Genomic DNA, 20,635 nt, shown 5'->3' with positions numbered 1-20,635 from the left:
GCTGGATGATCCTCAGGGTCCCTTCCAACGGCACAATTCCATGATTCTATCACCTCATCTGTCTCCTGAGAAATCTCTATGTGGGACAAGAAGCTACAGTTAGAACTGGATATGGAACAACTGATTGGTTCAAAATTGGGAAAGGAGTACGACAAGGCTGTATATTGTCTCCCTGCTTATTTAACTTATATGCAGAATTCATCATGCGAAAGGCTGGGCTGGATGAATCCCAAGCCGGAATTAAGATTGCCGGAAGAAATATCAACAACCTCAGATATGCAGATGACACAACCTTGATGGCAGAAAGTGAGGAGGAATTAAAGAACTTTTTAATGAGGGTGAAAGAGGAGAGCGCAAAATATGGTCTGAAGCTCAACATCAAAAAAATGAAGATCGTGGCCACTGGTCCCATCACCTCCTGGCAAATAGAAGGGGAAGAAATGGAGGCAGTGAGAGATTTTACTTTCTTGGGCTCCATGCTCACTGCAGATGGTGACAGCAGCCACGTAATTAAAAGATGCCTGCTTCTTGGGAGAAAAGCAATGACAAACCTAGACAGCATCTTAAAAAGCAGAGACATAACCTGGTGTGCTCTGGTCCAGGGGGTCACGAAGAGGCGGGCACGACTAAACAGCAACAAATACCGTATTTTTTGCACCATAACACTCACTTTTTTCCTCCTAGAAACTAAGGGGAAATGTCTGTGCGTGTTATGGAGGGAATGCGTACAGGTGGCGGGGGCGGGGTCTGCTGCAGTCGTGAGCAGAGGATCCATGGTTCCCCTTCCTTCCTTCCTCCGTGGCTTGCTTTGAAACAGCAAAGCGGGAGAAGAGCCGCTGAGTGGGGAGGAGAGAGGGACAGAGAGCCTGCTTCTTTAAAGGAGCAAAGCGGGAGAGGAGCCGCTTACATGAGTGTAAGCAGCTCCTGTCCGGTTGGTTCCTTTAAAGCAAGCAGGCTCTCTGTCCCTCTCTCCTCCCCACTCAGCTCGCTAAATAGCAGCAAAGTTTTTCAGCTCGCTAAGCCGGGGATGAGCGGGGAGGAGGGAGAAAAGCAGAGCCTGCTTGCTTTAAAGGAGCAAAGCGGGAGAGGAGAGGAGCCTTCTCCCCTTAAACCCCTCTTCTTCATTATTAGCTGCATCCTTCTCCACCCACCCCACGCGTGCTCCTTGTCCCTCGAGTGCTTTTCCTTCCCTCCCCACTTAAAACGTGGTTACAAAGCACGGATCCACATGGATCCTCAGGATTTTTGCACTGGGTCACCCCAAATTCACTATCAGATCACATAGCATGTCCATGGCTACATCTTGCACCAAAAAATCACGCACCCACTGTTGCCTGGGGCCACAGTGGTGCAAAAACGTGGTTACAAAGCATGGATCCACATGGATCCTCAGGATTTTTTGCATTGGGCTACTCCAAACTCACTGTCAGATCACATGTCTGTGGACACAGCATGAACCACAAAAATCATACATCCACTGTTTCGTTTAGAATATTTTTTTTCTTGTTTTCCTCCTCTAAAAACTACGTGCGTGTTATGGTCGGGTCTGTGTTGTAGAGCGAAAAATACGGTAATTCAGAGAGCCAGTGTGGTGTAGTGGTTAAGAGCGGTAGTCCTGTAATCTGGGGAACCGGGTTCGCGTCTCCGCTCCTCCACATGCAGCTGCTGGGTGACCTTGGGCCAGTCCCACTTCTCTGAAGTCTCTCAGCCCCACTCACCTCACAGAGGGTTTGTTGTGGGGGAGGAAGGGAAAGGAGAATGTTAGCTGCTTTGAGACTCCTTGGGGAGGTGATAAAGCGGGATATCAAATCCAAACTCTTCTTCTTCTTCATGTGCATGAAGAAGGCTTTGGAGAAAGGGGCTTTGCGGTGATGGGGGACGGTGAGAAGGCCTGGGGGGGGAGGTCGCTCTGGCTCTCCTTTTACGAATGGACCCCCCATGCTTGAACAAACAGCGGGAGTCTGGGGGAACCAGAACCAGTTTGGGGGGCGCCCCGTCGGCGATGGAGCGGGAGCTACCCCTGGCGGCAGGTCGGGGAGCTGCGCTCTGGCTTGCTGCTTTCCCAGGCTCCATCCCGGGCGGGCGGGGAGGGGGGGTGGAGGTTGCTGTCTGTCTTGCGATGAGCTCAGAGCAGCTGAGGGGGGGGGGGAGAGAAGGGGGGGGGGAGGGACCCGCCTATAAAAGCGCAGAGCGGCCACTGCGCCACGGATCGACCGGGCGAGGAGGACAAGCCGAGAGCGACTCGAGAGGTGATGCAGCGGCAGCGCTTTTGCAGGAAAAGTGGAGGCGGCGCGCAAAGTCGGCTGGATTTTGCGCCCTTCGCCTCCAAACAGCGGCTGCGGATATCTGCGCAGGCCGGGCAGGGTTTGCAAAGGGCTGGGAAGCGCGCGCGCGAGGGGAGGCGAGGATGGTTAATATTTGCAAAGGCAGAACCCCCCGTTTCCTTTCCGGAGCAGCGCATCCACACGTGCGCGGAGCCGGAGAGGCGAGCTCTGCAGTGCGCACCTGCTTCGGAGTAGGTCAAGTGGGGCGGGGAGGGGTGGTCGACTCAAGAAACGACCACCGCACATCTGCTGTGTAGGTGGATGCGGCGAAAGCCCTAGTCTGACCTGCGCGGGCACACGCGTCACGTGTGAACGCTTTCCCTCAAGGACGCGGTTAGAAAACGGCCTTTTTGGGGATGGTGGGAAAGGAGCGGGTCTTTGCGGGATAACTCGGACTGGGACGTCTTGCGTTGCTGGAGGGGTGTGTGTGTCTGTGTACGCGCACGCGTGTGGGTTGGTTTGTACGCGCGTGCTCGGCGTGGGGTGTGGGGGAGAGGATGGGCTGGGTGCGCCCCCGAGACGGAGCGTGCGGGTTGCCGTAGAGTGGCACATTGATGGGAAAGAGGGCAGGCTGTCTCGCCTAGTGGTTGGGAACCTGGCTCCTGAACGCAGTCTCCAGGGGGTCCGCTGGAGGGAAGTGCTGTATAGTGGTGAGAACCCAGGCCTTGTGCTTCCCCCCTTCAATTAAGAGCGTTTCACTTCCTTATACTGAACGGAGTTGGGAGCTTCCTTATCCCGAGTCAAACCGTTGCTCCACCTCTCCCTATATGGCCTGCACTGACTGGCAGCATCTCTCTGGGAATTCAGACAAGGCAGCCTTCAGCTGCCCTCCCTGGAGATGTGGGAGGCTGCAGGGGGGGGGGGCCGTTGGTGCAGATCCTGTGCCCTGAGCCCCGCCCTCGTTGCCATGCAGAATCCGTCCCTGGCCTTGAGGATGGGCAAGGCTTTGTCACCGCAGCTGAGTTGGGTCAGATTAAGCAGACCAGGAACACCGTGTTCCTTTCGTAGGCTGGGCACGGTGTCCCTGATGCACTTTCTGGCTCCGTGGCTGCCTTTGGGAAACAATGCTTTGCTGACCCCGGAATGGCACTCGGGCAGAGAGTTGTTGACGCATCAGCGGTGGGCTTTCGCCTGGCAAGGTTTCTAGACCTCATGACCGTTCAAAACATGCCTCTGAATTCCTATCTGGGGCTTTGGCAGAGGGAGGAAGTGTGCAGGTCTTGGCCAGTCTAGATGCCGCCATGGGGGAAACCGAGGAAGGGGAGGGTGGGGTGGAGTTTGAGGGGGCAGGCCCTGCACCACCCCAAATTGCAAGAGGGAGGGTACCCCAATCCCTTCCAGCTCCCTCTTTCCTCGCCCGAGTTGCAGCCTTCATCCAGCTCAAAAAGGATATTGTAGAGGTGGGAGAAGTTTAGAAAACTGCACGCAAAATTGAAGGGATGGAACGACTCCATGAAGAAAGGTTGCAGCCTTTGGGGCTTTTTAGTTCAGAGAAAAGACGAGCAGAAACAGAACTCTGGAGGAGGGAGGGAACCCCAAAGGTCATCCAGCTCAACCCCCCGCAATGCAGGAATCGCATCTAAAGCATCCTTGACAGATGGCCACCCAACCTTTGCTTGAAAGCCTCCAACCTCATGGATGCTACAGTTGAGATTCCTGCCTTGCAGGGGGTTGGTCTGGATGACCTTTGAGGTCCCCTCCAACTCTATGATTCTGCGATGGAGAGTGCGTCGCCTTCCGAGGGAGTCTGTATCACTGTCGAACGGCTTTCAGCTATGAGGAAGAGGGTAAAAAATTATGCCTGGCTTGGAGGTAGTGGATAGAGGATGACTCATAACTCTCTCATAACTTTAGAATTTGTGGACGCGGGTGGCGCTGTGGGTTAAACCACAGAGCCTAGGACTTGCCGATCAGAAGGTCGGCGGTTCGAATCCCCGCGACAGGGTGAGCTCCCGCTGCTCGGTCCCTGCTCCTGCCAATCTAGCAGTTCGAAAGCACCTCAAAGTGCAAGTAGATAAATAGGTACCACTCCGGCGGGAAGGTAAACGGCGTTTCCGTGCGCTGCTCTGGTTCACCAGAAGTGGCTTAGTCCTGCTGGCCACATGACCCGGAAGCTGTACGCTGGCTCCCTTGACCAGTAAAGCGAGATGAGCGTCGCAACCCCAGAGTCGGCCACGACTGGACCTAATGGTCAGGGGTCCCTTTACCTTTACCTTTAATGAAGCTGAAGGTTAGAAGATTCAGGACAGATTCACTCAGTGCAGAAACTATGGAACTCCCTGCCACATGCAGCTTGGATGGTTTGAAAAATGGGTGACCTGATCTAGCAGGCTCTCCTTCGGTTCTTTTTTTAATGAAATCATTTTTATTTGATTTTACAAACATAAAATTATAGTGTTTTGCAAGTGAGATTAAAACCCTGCTGTTTTCATTTTCTTGCAACCGTCTCTCAAACAGATTATAAAATTCCTCCATTCTTTTTAAAAGTTTTCATCCTCTTGATTCCTTCGCTTTCCGGTCAACTTTGCCATCTCTGCACAGTCCATCAGCTCTGCTTGGCATTCCTCCCTCATAGGGAACTCTTTCTTCTTTCCATCCCTGGGCTAGTAGCATCCGTGCGGCTGTTGTCGCGTACATAAAATATCTTTTCTGGTCTCCTTTGGAACATCTGTACCCATAATTCCTAATAGAAAAGCTTCTTTTTTTTTTAAACAAAAGTTATTTTAAACATTTTTTTTCATTTCATTATATATCATCTCCCAGAAAGGGCACTTCTTAGGTTCTGGTGAGCTCTAAAATGGGCCTTTTGCAGCCGAATTGCAACCCACCAGCCGTGTCGTTTCATTTTTCTGCAATTGCAGTTCTTTGTGGCAGCGTTTGATACTTCTCTTCCTTCTCTCCCTCTCTCCCCCTCTTGTGCCTGGAAAATTGTTGCAGATTTTTAGGTGTTTGGGGCAGCTTGTTCCTTAAGTGCAAGACCCGGGGCAGGATCCGTTTGATCTCTCACGACGGGCTTTGTTCCTGCTCTGAAATGCGATTGCACCGGATAGCTGTGCTCTGGTGCTCAAAGAGCAGCAGGGAAGAGTGTCAAACGCGAGGGCTCTAGAGGGATGACAATAGTGATCATATCTCTCTTGCACACCCCCGTGATTTGGTGCCCCATTCATTTTGACACTGGGTCTTGCCTTGAAAGGCTTTCGGCCCTTGGCTGTTCTCCCAAGTTTGCAGGCAGCGTATTCTTCTGCGTTAATGAGAGCTAGAAACTTGCTTGGGTTTTTTAAACCCAAATCTCAAAAGATTCCTGGAAGAGTATTCATAAAAGCTGGCCAAATTTGCTTTTCTCTCCCCTTCGAAGGAGCCGGTCATGTCTGCAAACAGGGAACGCTTGCTGTATTCAGAGTGCCGCAGCGGATGGCTTATTGCTATCAAAGAATACAAAGATTGTGCCTGTTATTGGGGTGGAAGGACTCGCCCGCATCGCAGAGCTGGCATCATGTAAGAGGCATTTGACAGTGGAACAGATTCCCTCGGAAGGTGGTGGAGGTTTTTAAGCGAAGGTTGGATGGCTCTCTGTCAGGGATGCTTTAGTTGAGATTCCAGCCTTGCAGGGGGTTGGACTAGATGTTAGAAACTAAAATATATAAGCTAGGTTCCTTAAACCAAGGTTATAGCCACCAAAGCGGAATATCTGGCTATCAACCACTTGCAACCAAGTGAAGATGCCCGGGAGCCAGGATTGGTGCCTGGCGTCTCCACCATCTGGGGATCATTGAATCTGGGCTGTTTTCACACACTAATGCAAAGTCCTGTGGCATTCTAGCAGTTTTATTTGATCCGCACAATCAGAATGAATTTCAGGAACCAAAATGCCTTTTCCGTGCAGCCCAAGCAGGAGCAGTGCAAAAGGCTGTACCTAAATTTCGTCGCTCATCTTCACTTGCCCCAACCCTCACAGTTGTGAAGAATATCCCTACGTTATGAATGGTCCGTGTCACCATTAAGAAAATGTAATTAGGATTGTCCCTGGGAAAAGTGACTTTTCTTCTTTAAGTACTCGGAAGTTCTTAACCTGGCTCAAGGTTGTCCTCTGAACTAGCCAGATATTTAACTGAGAATCAATCACAGTCACTCCATCATTTGGAAAATAAGACTTTATTTGAGGTCCAGTGCCGAGGGCTTTCTGGTGGTTCCCTTGTTGCGAGAAGCCAAGTTACAGGGAACCAGACAGAGGGCCTTCTCGGTGGTGGCTCCCTCCCTGTGGAACGCCCTCCCACTTAGTGTTCTCCCACTAAGAGAACAACAACTACCAGACTTTTAGAAGACATCTGAAGGCAGCCCTATTTAGGGAAGCTTTTAATGTTTGATGCATTACTGTATTTTAATATTTTGTTGGAAGCCGCCCAGAGTGGCTGGGGAAGCCTAGCCAGATGGGCGGGTTATAAATAATAATAATAATAATAATAATAATAATATATTATTATTATTATTATTATTATTATTATTATTATTTGCCAGGGCCCACTAGAAATCCACACAGGAGCATGGGAAGAACAGTGCAGAGAGCATTTCTGCCATCACTGAGCAACTGTGGCCTGGCAGGGCTTCCAGGCTGGGCTGAGCTACTGGCTTTTCTCATTTGAGATGCAATCTGGTTGGAGAGAGGGCCAGCGATGCGCAGCCAGTTTGTGGAATGTGATCCCGGCAGATTTGTGTGGCTGGCTTCCGCGCGTGAAATGCCGGCCGCTGTGAAACGCAGCTGACACCGTTCCGTGTTTTTCATCCAGGCCCTGGAATTGGAGAGGTGGTGTGGGCAGCTGTGTGTGTTTGAAAGGCATGGAAGATCATTATGGTCTGTTTGCACAATCAAGGGCTCAGGGCTTGAATCAAGAGGGTTCTCTCTCTCTCTTTTCTCTGTTTTTATTTTTTGTTTGCAAGTGCAGGAACAATTCCCTCCTCCTCCTCCTCCTCCTCCTCCTCCTCCTCCTCCTCCTCTTCCCTGTCTGGCGCCTTATCTCTGGGAGGAATTTACTTTGTCCCAGAGCTGTTTCCCTGCCTCTTTTGTTTTGCAGCCTGGGCAGAAGGGCAGCCGTCCAACTTTGCTGGCATTCACAGCCCCCTTTCTCTGCCCTTCTCTCTCTTTTGCTCATTTTGATGCCTCGTTGGTCCCAGAGAATAAAGACAGAGACAAAGCAGGTGCTGAGATCTCACTTGCTGGATCAGTTTCCTTCCACTGCCATTTTTCCTAAAAGGCACCAGCAAATTCCGAATGATGCTTTAAAAGAGGATGAGACACATTCATAGAGGTACCGTGTTTTTTGCACTATAAGACGCACTTTTCCTCTCCTAAAAAGTACGGGGAAATGTGTGTGCGTCTTATGGAGCGAATGCAGGTGGGAGGCTCTGCTCAGCGCTCCCTTTAAAGAATATTTTTTCCCTTGCATTCCCCCTCTAAAAACTAGGTGCGTCTTATGGTCAGGTGTGTCTTATGGATGCAGCCGACCAGCAGCGCCTTTGGGGTAAGGTCAAATTGCTGCAACCTTGCAACAGCTTGACCTCGCCCCCAAAGGTGCTGGTTTTGACCTTTAAAGCCCTGTGTGGCCTAGGACCCACGTTCCTACGGGACCACCTCTCCTGGTATGTCCCACGGAGGACCTTAAGGTCCACAAATGATGACGTTTTGGAGGTCCCAAGTTGCAAGGTGGTTAGATTGGTCTCAACTAGGGCCAGGGCCTTTTTAGCACTGGCCCTGACTTGGTGGAACGCTCTGTCCCAAGAGACTAGGGCCCTGCGGGACTTGACATCTTTCCACAGGGCCTGCAAGACAGAGCTGTTCTGCCTGGCCTTTGGTTTGGACCCAGTCTGACCCTTATGTTGCCCTCCCCTTATGGTTTTGATTTATGGGCTACTTTTAAAATGAGGCTGCATTTTAAATTGCATTTTAACCTGTATTTTAAATTGTTTTTTTCCTATTATGTTTTTACTGTAATTTTACTGGTGTTAGCCGCCCTGAGCCCGGCTCTGGTTGGGGAGGGCGGGGTATAAATAAAATTTATTATTATTAATTATTAGAAGAGGGCTGTCCAGGGCTACTAGCCATTACGGCTCTTCTCTGCCTCCACAGTCAGAAGCAGCGAGGCTTCTGAATGTCTTCTGAAAGGTCGTGCACCCACTTCCTGTACTGTACTATATTTCCCGACCGGTGCAGAGCCTCCACAAAAGTGCTCTCTCTGAGAGTCCTGTCCTCCCTACGAGGCTGGGACGCTTTTCATAGAATCATAGAATCATAGAGTTGGAAGAGACCACAAGGGCCATCGAGTCCAACCCCCTGCCAAACAGGAAACACCATCAGAGCACTCCTGACATATGGTTGTCAAGCCTCTGCTTAAAGACCTCCATAGAAGGAGACTCCACCACACTCCTTGGCAGCAAATTCCACTGTCAAACAGCTCTTACTGTCAGGAAGTTCTTCCTAATGTTTAGGTGGAATCTTCTTTCTTGTAGTTTGGATCCATTGCTCCGTGTCCGCTTCTCTGGAGCAGCAGAAAACAACCTTTCTCCCTCCTCTATGTGACATCCTTTTCTATATTTGAACATGGCTATCATATCACCCCTTAACCTCCTCTTCTCCAGGCTAAACATGCCCAGCTCCCTTAGCCGTTCCTCATAAGGCATCGTTTCCAGGCCTTTGACCATTTTGGTTGCCCTCCTCTGGACACGTTCCAGTTTGTCAGTGTCCTTCTTGAACTGTGGTGCCCAGAACTGGACACAGTACTCCAGGTGAGGTCTGACCAGAGCAGAATACAGTGGCACTATTACTTCCCTTGATCTAGATGCTATACTCCTATTGATGCAGCCCAGAATTGCATTGGCTTTTTTAGCTGCCGCGTCACACTGTTGGCTCATGTCAAGTTTGTGGTCAACCAAGACTCCTAGATCCTTTTCACATGTACTGCTCTCAAGCCAGGTGTCCCCCATCTTGTATTTGTGCCTCTCATTTTTTTTGCCCAAGTGCAATACTTTACATTTCTCCCTGTTAAAATTCATCTTGTTTGTTTTTGCCCAGTTCTCTAATCTGTCAAGGTCAGCATCAAAATATTTATTTCACTGGAAACCACAGCAGGGGAGAGTTGGTCTTGTGTTTGAATCCTGCTTGCAGGGTTTACCTTAGGGCATCTGGTTTGCCACAGTGAGAACAGAATGCTGGTCTAGATGAGCCCCCTTTGCCCTGTTAATGCAGAAATCCGAGGGCTCCCTTGGACAAAAACAAGGACCCCAGCCAGGAATAGCAGAGCAAAACAGCAGCCAGTAGGCTTGGTCTTTACTGAAGACTGTCGCAACAGGACTCCCAGCTGCCACCAGGTGGAACAAGATGGAAGCCCCAAACAAAAGAGCCCCCAAACTTTTATTAGCTGCTAATCCCCATGTTATGGGACGCGGGTGGCGCTGTGGGTTAAACCACAGAGCTGGGGGCTTGCCGATCAGAAGGTCAGCTGTTCGAATCCCCGCGACGGGGTGAGCTCCCGTTGCTCGGTCCCTGCTCCTGCCAACCTAGCAGTTCGAAAGCACGTCAAAGTGCAAGTAGATAAATAGGTAACGCTCCGGCGGGAAGGTAAACGGCATGCACTGCACTGGTTCGCCAGAAGCGGCTTAGTCATGCTGGCCACATGACCCAGAAGCTGTACGCCGGCTCCCTCGGCCAGTAAAGCGAGATGAGCGCCACAACCCCAGAGTTGACCACAACTGAACCTAACGGTCAGGGGTCCCTTTACCTTTTAATTCCCATGTTACAACCCCCCCCCAACTACATCACTAATACATCACAGTTACATCATGAAAGGGGAGGTCTGGTGGCAGGAATCTGAGCATCCTGGACCCTGCCCCATGGTTCCCCTTGCCCTCCACCAAACACCCATCAAGTGGAACAAAAGAGATATTTGCATTTCACTGTTTCGCAGCCAAGTTCATCACACCCTTTTGTCTTGATCTGGGTTTGTTATTTCTGGAATGGCTACCTGTCTGGCACTCAGGTATCAGGATGCCAGGAATTATCACTCAGGCAGAGGGGCTGCTGAGTAGCTTAGCTCACATGTCTAGATGAATTTCTGAAGTTTTCCCAGTGAGCCAGTACATAAGTACATTTATCAGTGAATTCTTACCTTTGGTTTCTTGCAGCAGAGGCCCTTTGAATAGATAGGAAGAAACTGTGATGAAGTGTTTTGTGGGGACAAATCACAAAAGTCACAAAAGTGATTGTGCTGATTTTGGTAGTGGGCTGCATGTGCATGATATCTGCTGGAGGGGCAACCCCCCCAACCTATACATAAATTCCTGCAACGGTCCTGATCCAGCAGTCTCTCCTTATGTCTTTAAACACGGTATACGGTGTGGATGTGCCGAGTTTTTGCAGGGTCCCCCTTGTTGTTGCCTGTCTAGAGAGAAAACTGTGCTTGTCGCTGAAAAGAGGTAGTGCGTTGACCCTGGTCCATTGAGCCCAGAATTGTTGGCAGGCCTCCCGGGCCGAGCCGGCCACGTCTTTCCCATCCCCTACTGCTACCCGATCCCTTTAACTGGAGATGCTGGGGGGGTGTTGAACCCGGGGCCTTCTCCATGCCAAGCAGCTGCCCTGCCGCTGAGCAGGTGGAAGGAGAGGAGGGTGGGAGAGAGATGCTCTTTGCCGGCTACACGTTCCCAGGTGTCGTTGCCAGGGCTTGAGACAGGGATCTCTTGCATCCCTGAGCAGGTGCTTTGCCATTGACCTGTGGGTCTGAGCAACGTGATGCCTCTTCTGCTCCCTTCCCACGCCATCGAGCTCTGGGAGGCCAAGGGCGGCTTGGGACACACTGGCTACTTGTTGCAAGGATCCAAAGCACACAGCCTCTTGCTGCCTCTGGGCATCACACTTGTGTGGGGCAGCCCCCTGGCACTCAAGGATAAAATGGTTCTCTGGGAATAAGCATTTTACTCCCTGCTCCATGATGGGCAGTCGGTCTCCTGCTGTTGCGAGTTCCCCAGGGCCGGATTGAGGTGTGATGAGGCTCTAAGGTACTGAAGAGGGACGCGGGTGGCGCTGTGGGTTAAACCACAGAGCCTAGGACTTGCCGATCAGAAGGTTGGCAGTTCGAATCCCCGTGACGGGGGGAGCCCCCCTTGCTCGGTCCCTGCTCCTGCCCACCTAGCAGTTCGAAAGCACATCAAAGTGCAAGTAAATAAATAGGTACCGCTCCGACGGGAAGGTAAACGGCGTTTCCGTGCGCTGCTCTGGTTCGCCAGAAGCGGCTTAGTCCTGCTGGCCACATGACCCGGAAGCTGTACGCCGGCTCCCTCGGCCAGTAAAGCGAGATGAGCACCACAACCCCAGAGTCAGCCACGACTGGACCTAATGGTCAGGGGTCCCTTTACTTTTAAGCTACTGAAGGTAATGGGGCCTTTTATATGTGATATTTGAGGGAGCAGGCTAGCAGGCGGGGCCCGTGACTTACATCATAGGAACCTACACAACACAAAACACTGTTGCTGTATTTTTCTTGTTTTTTATGTTGTATTTTGGAAATGTACATCCAGGTTTTTTCCTTTATATTAATACAATAATAATTTATTATTTATATCCCGCCCATCTAGCTGGGTTTCCCCAGCCATTCTGGACGGCTTCCAACAGAACACTAAAATACAATAACCTATTAAACATTAAAAGCTTCCCTAAACAGGGCTGCCTTCAAATGTCTTCTAAAAGTTTGGTAGTTATTTTTCTCTTTGACATCTGGTGGGAGGGCGTTCCACAGGGCAGGCGCCACCACCGAGAAGGCCCTCTGCCTGGTTCCCTGTAACTTGGCTTCTCGCAGCGAGGGAACCGCCAGAAGGCCCTCGGCACTGGACCTCAGTGTCTGGGCAGAACGATGGAGGTGGAGACGCTCCTTCAGGTATACTTTAAATTTCGGGGGGCCCTCCAAGACAGCGGGGCCCGAAGCTATAGCTTGTTTTGCTTATACGCAAATCCGGCACTTTCTGTCCTGAATCTTCCAACATTCAGCTTCTTTCGATGACTGCGAGTTCTAGTGTTTGGAGCAAGAGCAGCGTTGGATTTTGGGTGGTGTTTGCGGTTTCCCTGTACAGTCATAACTCGGGTTGAAGTAGCTTCGGGATAAGTATTTTTGGGTTGCACTCAGTGGCGACCCGGAAGTAGCGGAGCGCGTTACTTCCGGGTTTCGTCGCTCGCGCATGCGCAGACGGTCAAAATGACATCACATGCATGTGCAGAAGCGGCGAATTGCGACCCACGCATGCGCAGACGCTGGTTGCATTCGCTTCTGGATGCGAATGGGGCTCCAGAATGGATCCCCTTTGCATCCAGAGGTACCACTGTACCGACACCTAGCCAAGGGGGTTCAAAATCAAGAAGATCCACAATTGAGAAGATCGAGTTGGGGGCTCCAAATGTTGGCTTCGCTCAGGGCACCGTGTTGCCAAAGATTACCAAAGTCTACCAAGGTTTTCCCCCTGTCTATTCTCTCTTTGCCAGCCCCCCTCCAGCCTGCCATCATCGGGGATTTTTTTGCTCAAACCCTCGGTGGTTTGGGTTGGCTTTTTTCCGAACGCTTTCCCAGCAATCCTCTCCCCCTTTCCTCTCCTGGTGGGGATCCATCTGCCAGTCTTGCTGAGGGCACAGGCACAAAATCTCCGAGGGAGGGAGGCTCAGCCTGTTCCTTTCTTCCCCCCGTTATGCCTGCTGATTCAGAGGGCACACGCAGCCAGCATGCCAATCTCCCCCCTCGTTCTATTTCTCCGTGAGAGCTGCCTGCCCGCCCCGCTTGCCTTGGATGGCAGTGCCATCTGTTACGCAACTCTTCCTCCCAACGGGTACAAGGGAGGGAGTTTCCAGAAAGCGGGACCTTGGCACAATGCGGCCCCCATTTCCGCACCCCCCCTGGATTCCAGAAGCTCCAGGCCATGGAGACGAGGGAGGCTGGCCAAGAAACTTCTGAGCTCTGTGTGTTTCTCCCTTCAGACACTCTGTACTCAGAGCATGTCCACCCCTATTTTGTGGCTCTGTTTGGGGGGTCTTGCAGCTGGTCTCTAGGGTGGCAGGGGGCAGGGAGAGCGATGCAAAACTCCAGCCGCTTCCAAGGGCCTCAGGTGGAGCGCTTTTCAGCCGTCATCTCCTCTGCGGCCAAGTTTCCTGTTTGTTTTTTTTTTTTCAATGGCTGGACTAGATAAGGCACAGTGCACATGATCAGAGCGCCAGCTCTTCAGAGAGCGTGACGGCAGTCTCTGCAATTAAGGCAATCTCTAAAATTGGTTTGTTGTTGTTCTTGCTTTTAATACTTATTTTGTGGGTTTTTCTTAATGTTTTGAACCGTCCTGAGATCTGCAGATGAAGGGCGGTATGCAAATGTAATAATTAAAGATGAAAAAGGGGGCAGAGGAAAGTTTTTCTCCCTCCTAACACCGGTACTTGTGGACATGCGATGAAGCTGAATGTTGGAACGTTCAGGACAGATAAAGTGAGTGTCTGGAGGCGGTTGGAGGATGGATGGCGGCTAACAGATTGAGGTTGAATCCTGACAAGACAGAAGTACTGTTTTTGGGGGACGGGACGGGCAGGTGTGGAGGACTCCCTGGTAACTGTGCCCCTGAAGGACCAGGTGCGCAGCCTGGGGGTCATTCTGGATTCACAGCTCTCCATCAAGGTCAATTCTGTGTCCAGGGCAGCTGTCTACCAGCTCCATGTGGTATGCAGGATGAGACCCTCCCTGTCTGCAGACTGTCTCGCCAGAGTGGTGCATGCTTTAGTTATCTCCTGCTTGGACTACTGCAATGCGCTCTACGTGGGGCTACCTTTGAAGGTGACCCGGAAACTACAACTAATCCAGAATACGGCAGCTAGACTGGTGACTGGGAGCGGCCGCCGAGACCATATAACACTGGTCTTGAAAGACCTACATTGGCTCCCAGTACGTTTCCAGGCACAATTCAAAGTGTTGCTGCTGACCTTTAAAGCCCTAAACAGCCTCGGTCCAGTATATCTGAAGGAGCGTCTCCACCCCCATCGTTCAGCCCAGACACTGAGGTCCAGTGCCAAGGGCCTTCTGGCGGTTCCCTCACTGCGAGAAGTCAAGTTACAGGGAACCAGGCAGAGGGCCTTTTCGGCGGTGGCACCCGCCCTGTGGAACGCCCTCCCACCAGATCTCAAAGAGAACAACAACTACCAGACTTTTAGGACTTCCGGGTTGGCGCGTCTGTCTAATGGCGGATTCCCTCCGAGCTCCGGAGGGAATCGGCTCAGCAGGGGATCGGGTCTTACCGTGCCGGCGACACGGGGACCCTCACAAACCACGTACACGGGGTACGTGGACATGGTGACTCGGCGGGCATCGTAAGCGCCCCCCCGACCCGTGAGAGAGCCTTTTTAAAGGCTAAGGATCGGGTGCCTGGGAGCGGCGTGGTGCTGTGAGTCTTCTGCTACCCCTGCCGAGCGAAGCCGCATGCCATTCTTCAGTCAGCGCTAACTTCTTCCTGCTAAATTTGGACTCAAAACTAAGAGCAACAACCCGTGAGTAATTTGAAAATTGGATTATAAATTTTTCGGATTGGATTTGGTACGAACGGAGGAGATGAAAAAAAAGGGAAGTCCGCCTCCTCCATATTGTTAACAGTGCAAGCAAGGATTTGACAACTAAAGTTGCGGGAAAACTTGTGAGATTGGATAAAAAATACAGACCTCACGGATTTAAAAGACCTAAGCTAAGGTGCTGGAGGACAAGAGATTATTTTGTTTGAAATTAAGTATCACCCTACTCAAGCCCGGGAGCAATCCGAGCTAAGAGCCTGCTGAGACATAGATACTTTTGACAGCTGTCAAATTAGCTGTCAAAGTTGAAAGAACTGAAAATTGAAACTTTAACCGATTAAATTGCTACAAATTATTACAAATAAGGAAAGATCGACACAAACAAGTCTGACTTTTGGATCGGAGAGGGAAAGATCATTAAAACCAGAATCCCTCTAGAGGGGACTCTTGGACATTGCAAGAATGGAACTAAAACAAGGAATACAGGAAATACGTGCTGGTTTGAAAGAGCTGATCTCTCTTGTGGGAAATTTGATACAGAGGAATGAGAAAGGCCTTGTTTTGTCTATGAGCCCACCAGACCCGAAGCTATCTGAAAATACACTAACTGACTTGGAAAGGGACTCATCGTTTGAAACACAGGCAGCTGGACAAGGGAAAGAACCCAAGATTGAGGAGGAAAAGACACCTGCCAAGCAAAAGGAGCTGAAGGAAGGGAAGGCTGAGACACCACATAAAGGAGAGGAGAGACCAAGATCTGCTAAGAAGAAATCTAAACTGACTAAGGTGAAAACAGGACTACTTGGGACATATAGATTTATGAAACAATGTTGGAATATGGGACACAAGCAAACAGGTTTAACTGAAAGAATCATCGCCAACATTGAGAAAATAAGTCTTCGATCCTGGGAGTTAAGCATGAGAGACTTTCGAAGGAATCGGCTGAAAGGAACTGTGAGAGACTTGCGCGCCTCGGACGTGAGATCACCAGGCTAGAAAGATGGACTAAATGTACTTTGATTAAGGATTGAAGCCGGGGGAGAAGGGTGGGACTTAACAGTCCGAAGGGGGTTGAAGTTTTTTTTTGTTTTTTTTTGTTTTTTGTTTTCTACCTTTTAATTTTTATAGAATAAAGAATATTTTATAAGAATGGGGAATCCCTGGGGGGGAAAGGGTGGCAATTTTAGGAAAGGTATCTTCTTTTCTTTTTTAGAAACATGCTTATATCTTTTTTCTGTTCTTTTACTCTTATACAGAGGATTAAGGGGTATACGTTAATAAAATGCTAGCACAACAAATGAATTAAAGTATAATTTTATAACTAAAATGAATTTAATCAAACTAGGGTTAAGTAATTTTAATAAAATAAGGTACAGGATGTTTAGGGGAAAAACTTGCTAGAATAAATAAACTGGAGTTGGGAAACAATAGGAGGAGACGTGGGGAAGTCCTGAAAAGAAGTTACTGAAAATAAGTGTAAAGAGGTGAACCTCTTTTTCTTTTTCCTTTTTTTTCTTTTTTTTTGGATGTATGTTTCTATGTTCCTGAGCTTTGATTCTTAATGTAATCTTATTTGGAAAATTAATAAAGATTATATATATAAAAAAAAAAACAACTACCAGACTTTTAGAAGACATCTGAAGGCAGCCCTGTTTAGGGAAGCTTTTAATGTTTGATGCATTACTGTATTTTAATGTTTATTTGGAAGCCGCCCATAGTGGCTGGAGAAACCCAGCCAGATGGTGGGGGGAATAAATAATAAATTATTATTATTATTATTATTATTATTATTATTATTATTTATTATATAAAAGAAAGGACTTCTCCATGCAGTGCAGAGTTAAACTGTGGAACTCCCTGCCACAGTGACGGCCACCAACTTGGATGGCTTTGAAAGAAGATTGGACAAATTCATTGAGGAGCAGAGGGCTGTCAGTGGCTCCCAGCCAGGATGGCTCTGCTCCACCTCCAAAGTTAGAGGGATGCTCCTGAATCCCAGTTGCTGGAAACTGCAGGAGGGGAGAGTTGCTCCTGAGTTCGAATCCCGCTTGCAGGTTTCCCTTTGTGGCATCTGGTTGGCCACTGTGAGAACAGGATGCTGGACTAGGTGGGCCATGGGCCTGATCCAGCCGGGCTCTCCTTATGTCCTCATCCCCAAAATCAGCTGGTCAGTTTTTGACATCAAACTCACCTTTCAAGTATTGAATTAAAAGTGGCTTATACAGTGAAATGCAGCCACAGCAAATCCAAATGCGAGATCAAACATGGAAACAGAATGCTAATAAACTTCTTTTTAAAACCGCCACCCAGCAGTCACAATTTCAGTAATGCAATGACTGAGAGGGCACAGGGTTGGTTTCCAGTAGCAAAGAGTTCCGCCGCCTCCCATATCTTCCCTGTGCTTTTTTGGCAGGAGAGGGACGCTTCAACTTCTCTGCACTTGGAGGTGTCCATCCTGTCCACCCTTGGAGTATCTGAACCCTTTTAAAATAATAATAATAATTTTTATTGAATTTTACCACCACCACAATCATTATTTCAAAAACAAAATACATTATAAATTCTCAACACGTCCCCCCCCCCCCCGGTGACTTCCCTCAACTTCATTTTCTGGGTTTCTTGCCATATTATCTTTCCCTGCTTATTGGTTATTTTTTATTCTTTAATTTTTTTAAAAAATAATAATTATTATTCTCTTATCATTTTAAAACCCTGCTTCTATTTCTGCATTTGTTTTGTTAATTGCAAGTGTTTAGTCACACCCTGTGAGCAGGGCTTTGCAGAGCCAGGCAGAGGCCCGGGCAAGGTTGATAATGTGCTCCCCCCGTTTTTTTACCCTGGGGATAACTGAAGTCTTTTAAATAAGTAAGTATATAAATAATATCCCCAAAAGTTATGCTGACAAATAATTTTATTTCAAGGCTTGAACCGTATCTGCATATAAAGACAAAATGGAAAATATAGATAAATATGCTGACCGAAGTCCCCTTTGGAATCGGATGCCCGGGCCAAGTGGCCATATTGCCCCCCCCCTCTGTCTGGGCCTGCCTGCGAGCAAGTCCATTTCTTTACATTGATTCTGTAAATAGAACAGAAATGGTTCCCAGTCCTTCTTGAAATCTCTGTTGTCTTTCTCTCAAAGTCTTTCCGTTAGTTTTGCCATTTCAGCCTATTCCATCTGCTTTCCTTAATATTCTTCTTCAGTTGGTATTTCAATACTTTTGCATCTTTGCGCTAGCAATATCCTAGCCGCAGTTGTAGCATACAGTGGTACCTCTGGTTGCGAACGGGATCCGTTCTGGAGGCCCGTTCGCAACATGAAAAGAGTGCAACCCGTAGCGGCACGTCTGCGCACGCGCGGGTTATGATTCGCCGCTTCTGCGCATGCACGTGACGTCATTTTGCACTTCTGCGCGAGTGACGAAACCCAGAAGTAACCCTTTCCGGTACTTCCGGGTCGTGGCAGGACATAACCTGAAAGAACGTAACATGAAGCAGACGTAACCAGAGGTATGACAGTACATGAGCAGTTCAGTACCTGAACCCTTCACACTGTCTGATGTGGCCCTCCTGTCTTCCTGACGACTTTCCTTATCTTTTCAGGAACCTGGTTTTGTTTCTGCGGAGAAGATGACACTTTCTGGATGGCTCCCTCTGCTGGGGCTCCTCTTTTTCTGGGATGGCGGACACTGCCTTGTTCCTCCTGAAGAGCTGAAACGTAAGTAAGCAACGGTGGAGAGGCTGGTGCTTCTATATCTCTACATTCTTCTTAAATGAAGGACCGGTGCACAGCCTGGGAGTCATTTTGGACTCACAGCTGTCCATGGAGGCACAGATCAGTTCTGTGTCCAGGGCAGCTGTTTATCAGCTCCATCTGGTATCCAGGCTGAGACCCTACCTGCCCGCAGACTGTCTTGCCAGAGTGGTGCATGCTCTGGTTATCTCCCGCTTGGACTACTGCAATGCGCTCTACGTGGGGCTACCTTTGAAGGTGACCCAGAAACTACCACTAATCCAGAATGCGGCAGCTAGACTGGGGACTGGGAGCGGCCGCCAAGACCATATAACACCGGTCTTGAAAGATCTTCATTGGCTCTCAGGACGTTTCAGAGCACAATTCAAAGTGTTGGTGCTGACCTTGAAAGCCCTAAACGGCCTCAGCCCAGTATAGCTGAAGGAGCGTCTCCACCCCGGACACTGGAGTCCAGCTCCGAGGGCCTTCTGGCGGTTCCCTTGCTACAAGAAGCCAAGTTACAGGGAACCAGGCAGAGGGCCTTCTCGTTGGTGGCACCCCCCTGTGGAACGCCCTCCCACCAGATGTCAAAGAGAAAAATAACTACCAGACTTTTAGAAGACATCTGAAGGCACCCCTGTTTAGGGAAGCTTTTAATATTTAACAGACTACAGTGGTACCTCGGGTTAAGTACTTAATTCGTTCCAGAGGTCCGTTCTTAACCTGAAACTGTTCTTAACCTGAAGCACCACTTTAGCTAATGGGGCCTCCTGCTGCCGCCGCGCTGCCAGAGCACGATTTCTGTTCACACCCTGAAGCAAAGTTCTTAATCCGAGGTAATATTTCTGGGTTAGCGGAGTCTGTAAACTGAAGCGTATGTAACCTGAAGCATCTGTAACCCGAGGTACCACTGTACTGTATTTAATACTTTGTTGAAAGCTGCCCAGAGTGGCTGGGAAAACCCAGTCAGATGGGCGGGGTATAAATAATAAATTATTATTATTAGAAATGTACAGTGGTACCTCTGGTTGCAAACGGGATCCGTTCCAGAGGCCCGTTCGCAACATGAAAGGAAAGCAACCCGCGTCTGCGCACGCGCGGGTCGCGATTCGCCGCTTCTGCGCATGTGCGTGACGTCATTTTGTGCATCTGCGCATGTGCGAGCAGCGAAACCCGGAAGTAACCCTTTCCGGTACTTCCGGGTCGCTGCGGGACGCAACCTGAAAAAGCGTAACATGAAGCAAACGTAACAAGAGGTATGACTGTGCTGGAAGTGCTTCTCATTACAGAGCAGTCGAAGGAGCCCCGGACTGGAAAACGCTTTTGCATTTGAGTCACAAATCAATCAGGTTTGCTAAAAAAACACACAACTCCTTTGCGCTTTTCATTTTTGGGTAAGGATACGGGGCGGGCAGAGAGGATGTGTTGGAACTGCGGCTTGATCAGACCTGTCTTGTGGCATCCATAATAGATGCCCAGAATCTTTAAAAAAAGGGATAAAAAGAAACGTTCTTGCCAATTTTAGGCTCCAAGGGCATAATTTCGACACCTGCACCATGAAGTCATTTCCCAGAACTGTGACTCAGGGGCTCGTGGGGGGAATCATTTCTGCCTGGCGAGGTCACAATGTTTTGCTAGGGTTGCCAAATTGCCAGGGTTGCGGTCAAGGGCGCAGGGCGGAGGCTGCTGCTTCTGTGTGTATTTAGATGATTTGGGAATGATTGTTGGCGCTTGAAAAGCCCCAGACAGGATGCAAAAAGAAGGGCAGGAAAAGGCAGCAGTAACTCACCAATCAGTGGCTATTCCCCACTTCCCCCAAATTCTGGGATGCGTGGTATGTTTATAAATTGCAAGAAATAAATGAGCTGCTTGATTGTAAAAAAAAGAAAAAATTACAAACAAGGATAAAGCAATAAAATTAACAATGAGACTAATAATAATAATTTCTGCATTTGTTTTTTTTTAAATAATATTTATTCCAAATTTAAAGTTACAGAAAAAAGAAGGAAAACC

General features: G+C 49.2%; 1 protein-coding gene across 2 annotated transcripts in view; it reads left to right on the top strand.

The window, feature by feature from the left end:
• The first annotated feature begins 2,128 nt into the window (after positions 1-2,128).
• The window catches only part of CLU (clusterin), a 44,406-nt gene continuing 25,899 nt past the window's right edge, over positions 2,129-20,635 (top strand). For both annotated transcript variants that reach the window (XM_081001079.1, XM_081001080.1), the window contains exons 1-2: positions 2,129-2,249; positions 18,493-18,607. In XM_081001079.1, the coding sequence (XP_080857205.1) occupies positions 18,520-18,607 (88 nt within the window). In that variant the 5' untranslated portion in view covers positions 2,129-2,249; positions 18,493-18,519. The remainder of the gene's footprint in view (positions 2,250-18,492; positions 18,608-20,635) is intronic.

This window comes from Podarcis pityusensis (genome assembly GCF_964106645.2).
Source record: "Podarcis pityusensis genome assembly, chromosome: 3".
Lineage (NCBI taxonomy): Eukaryota > Metazoa > Chordata > Lepidosauria > Squamata > Lacertidae > Podarcis > Podarcis pityusensis.
This window is presented reverse-complemented; position numbering and strand designations above follow the sequence as displayed.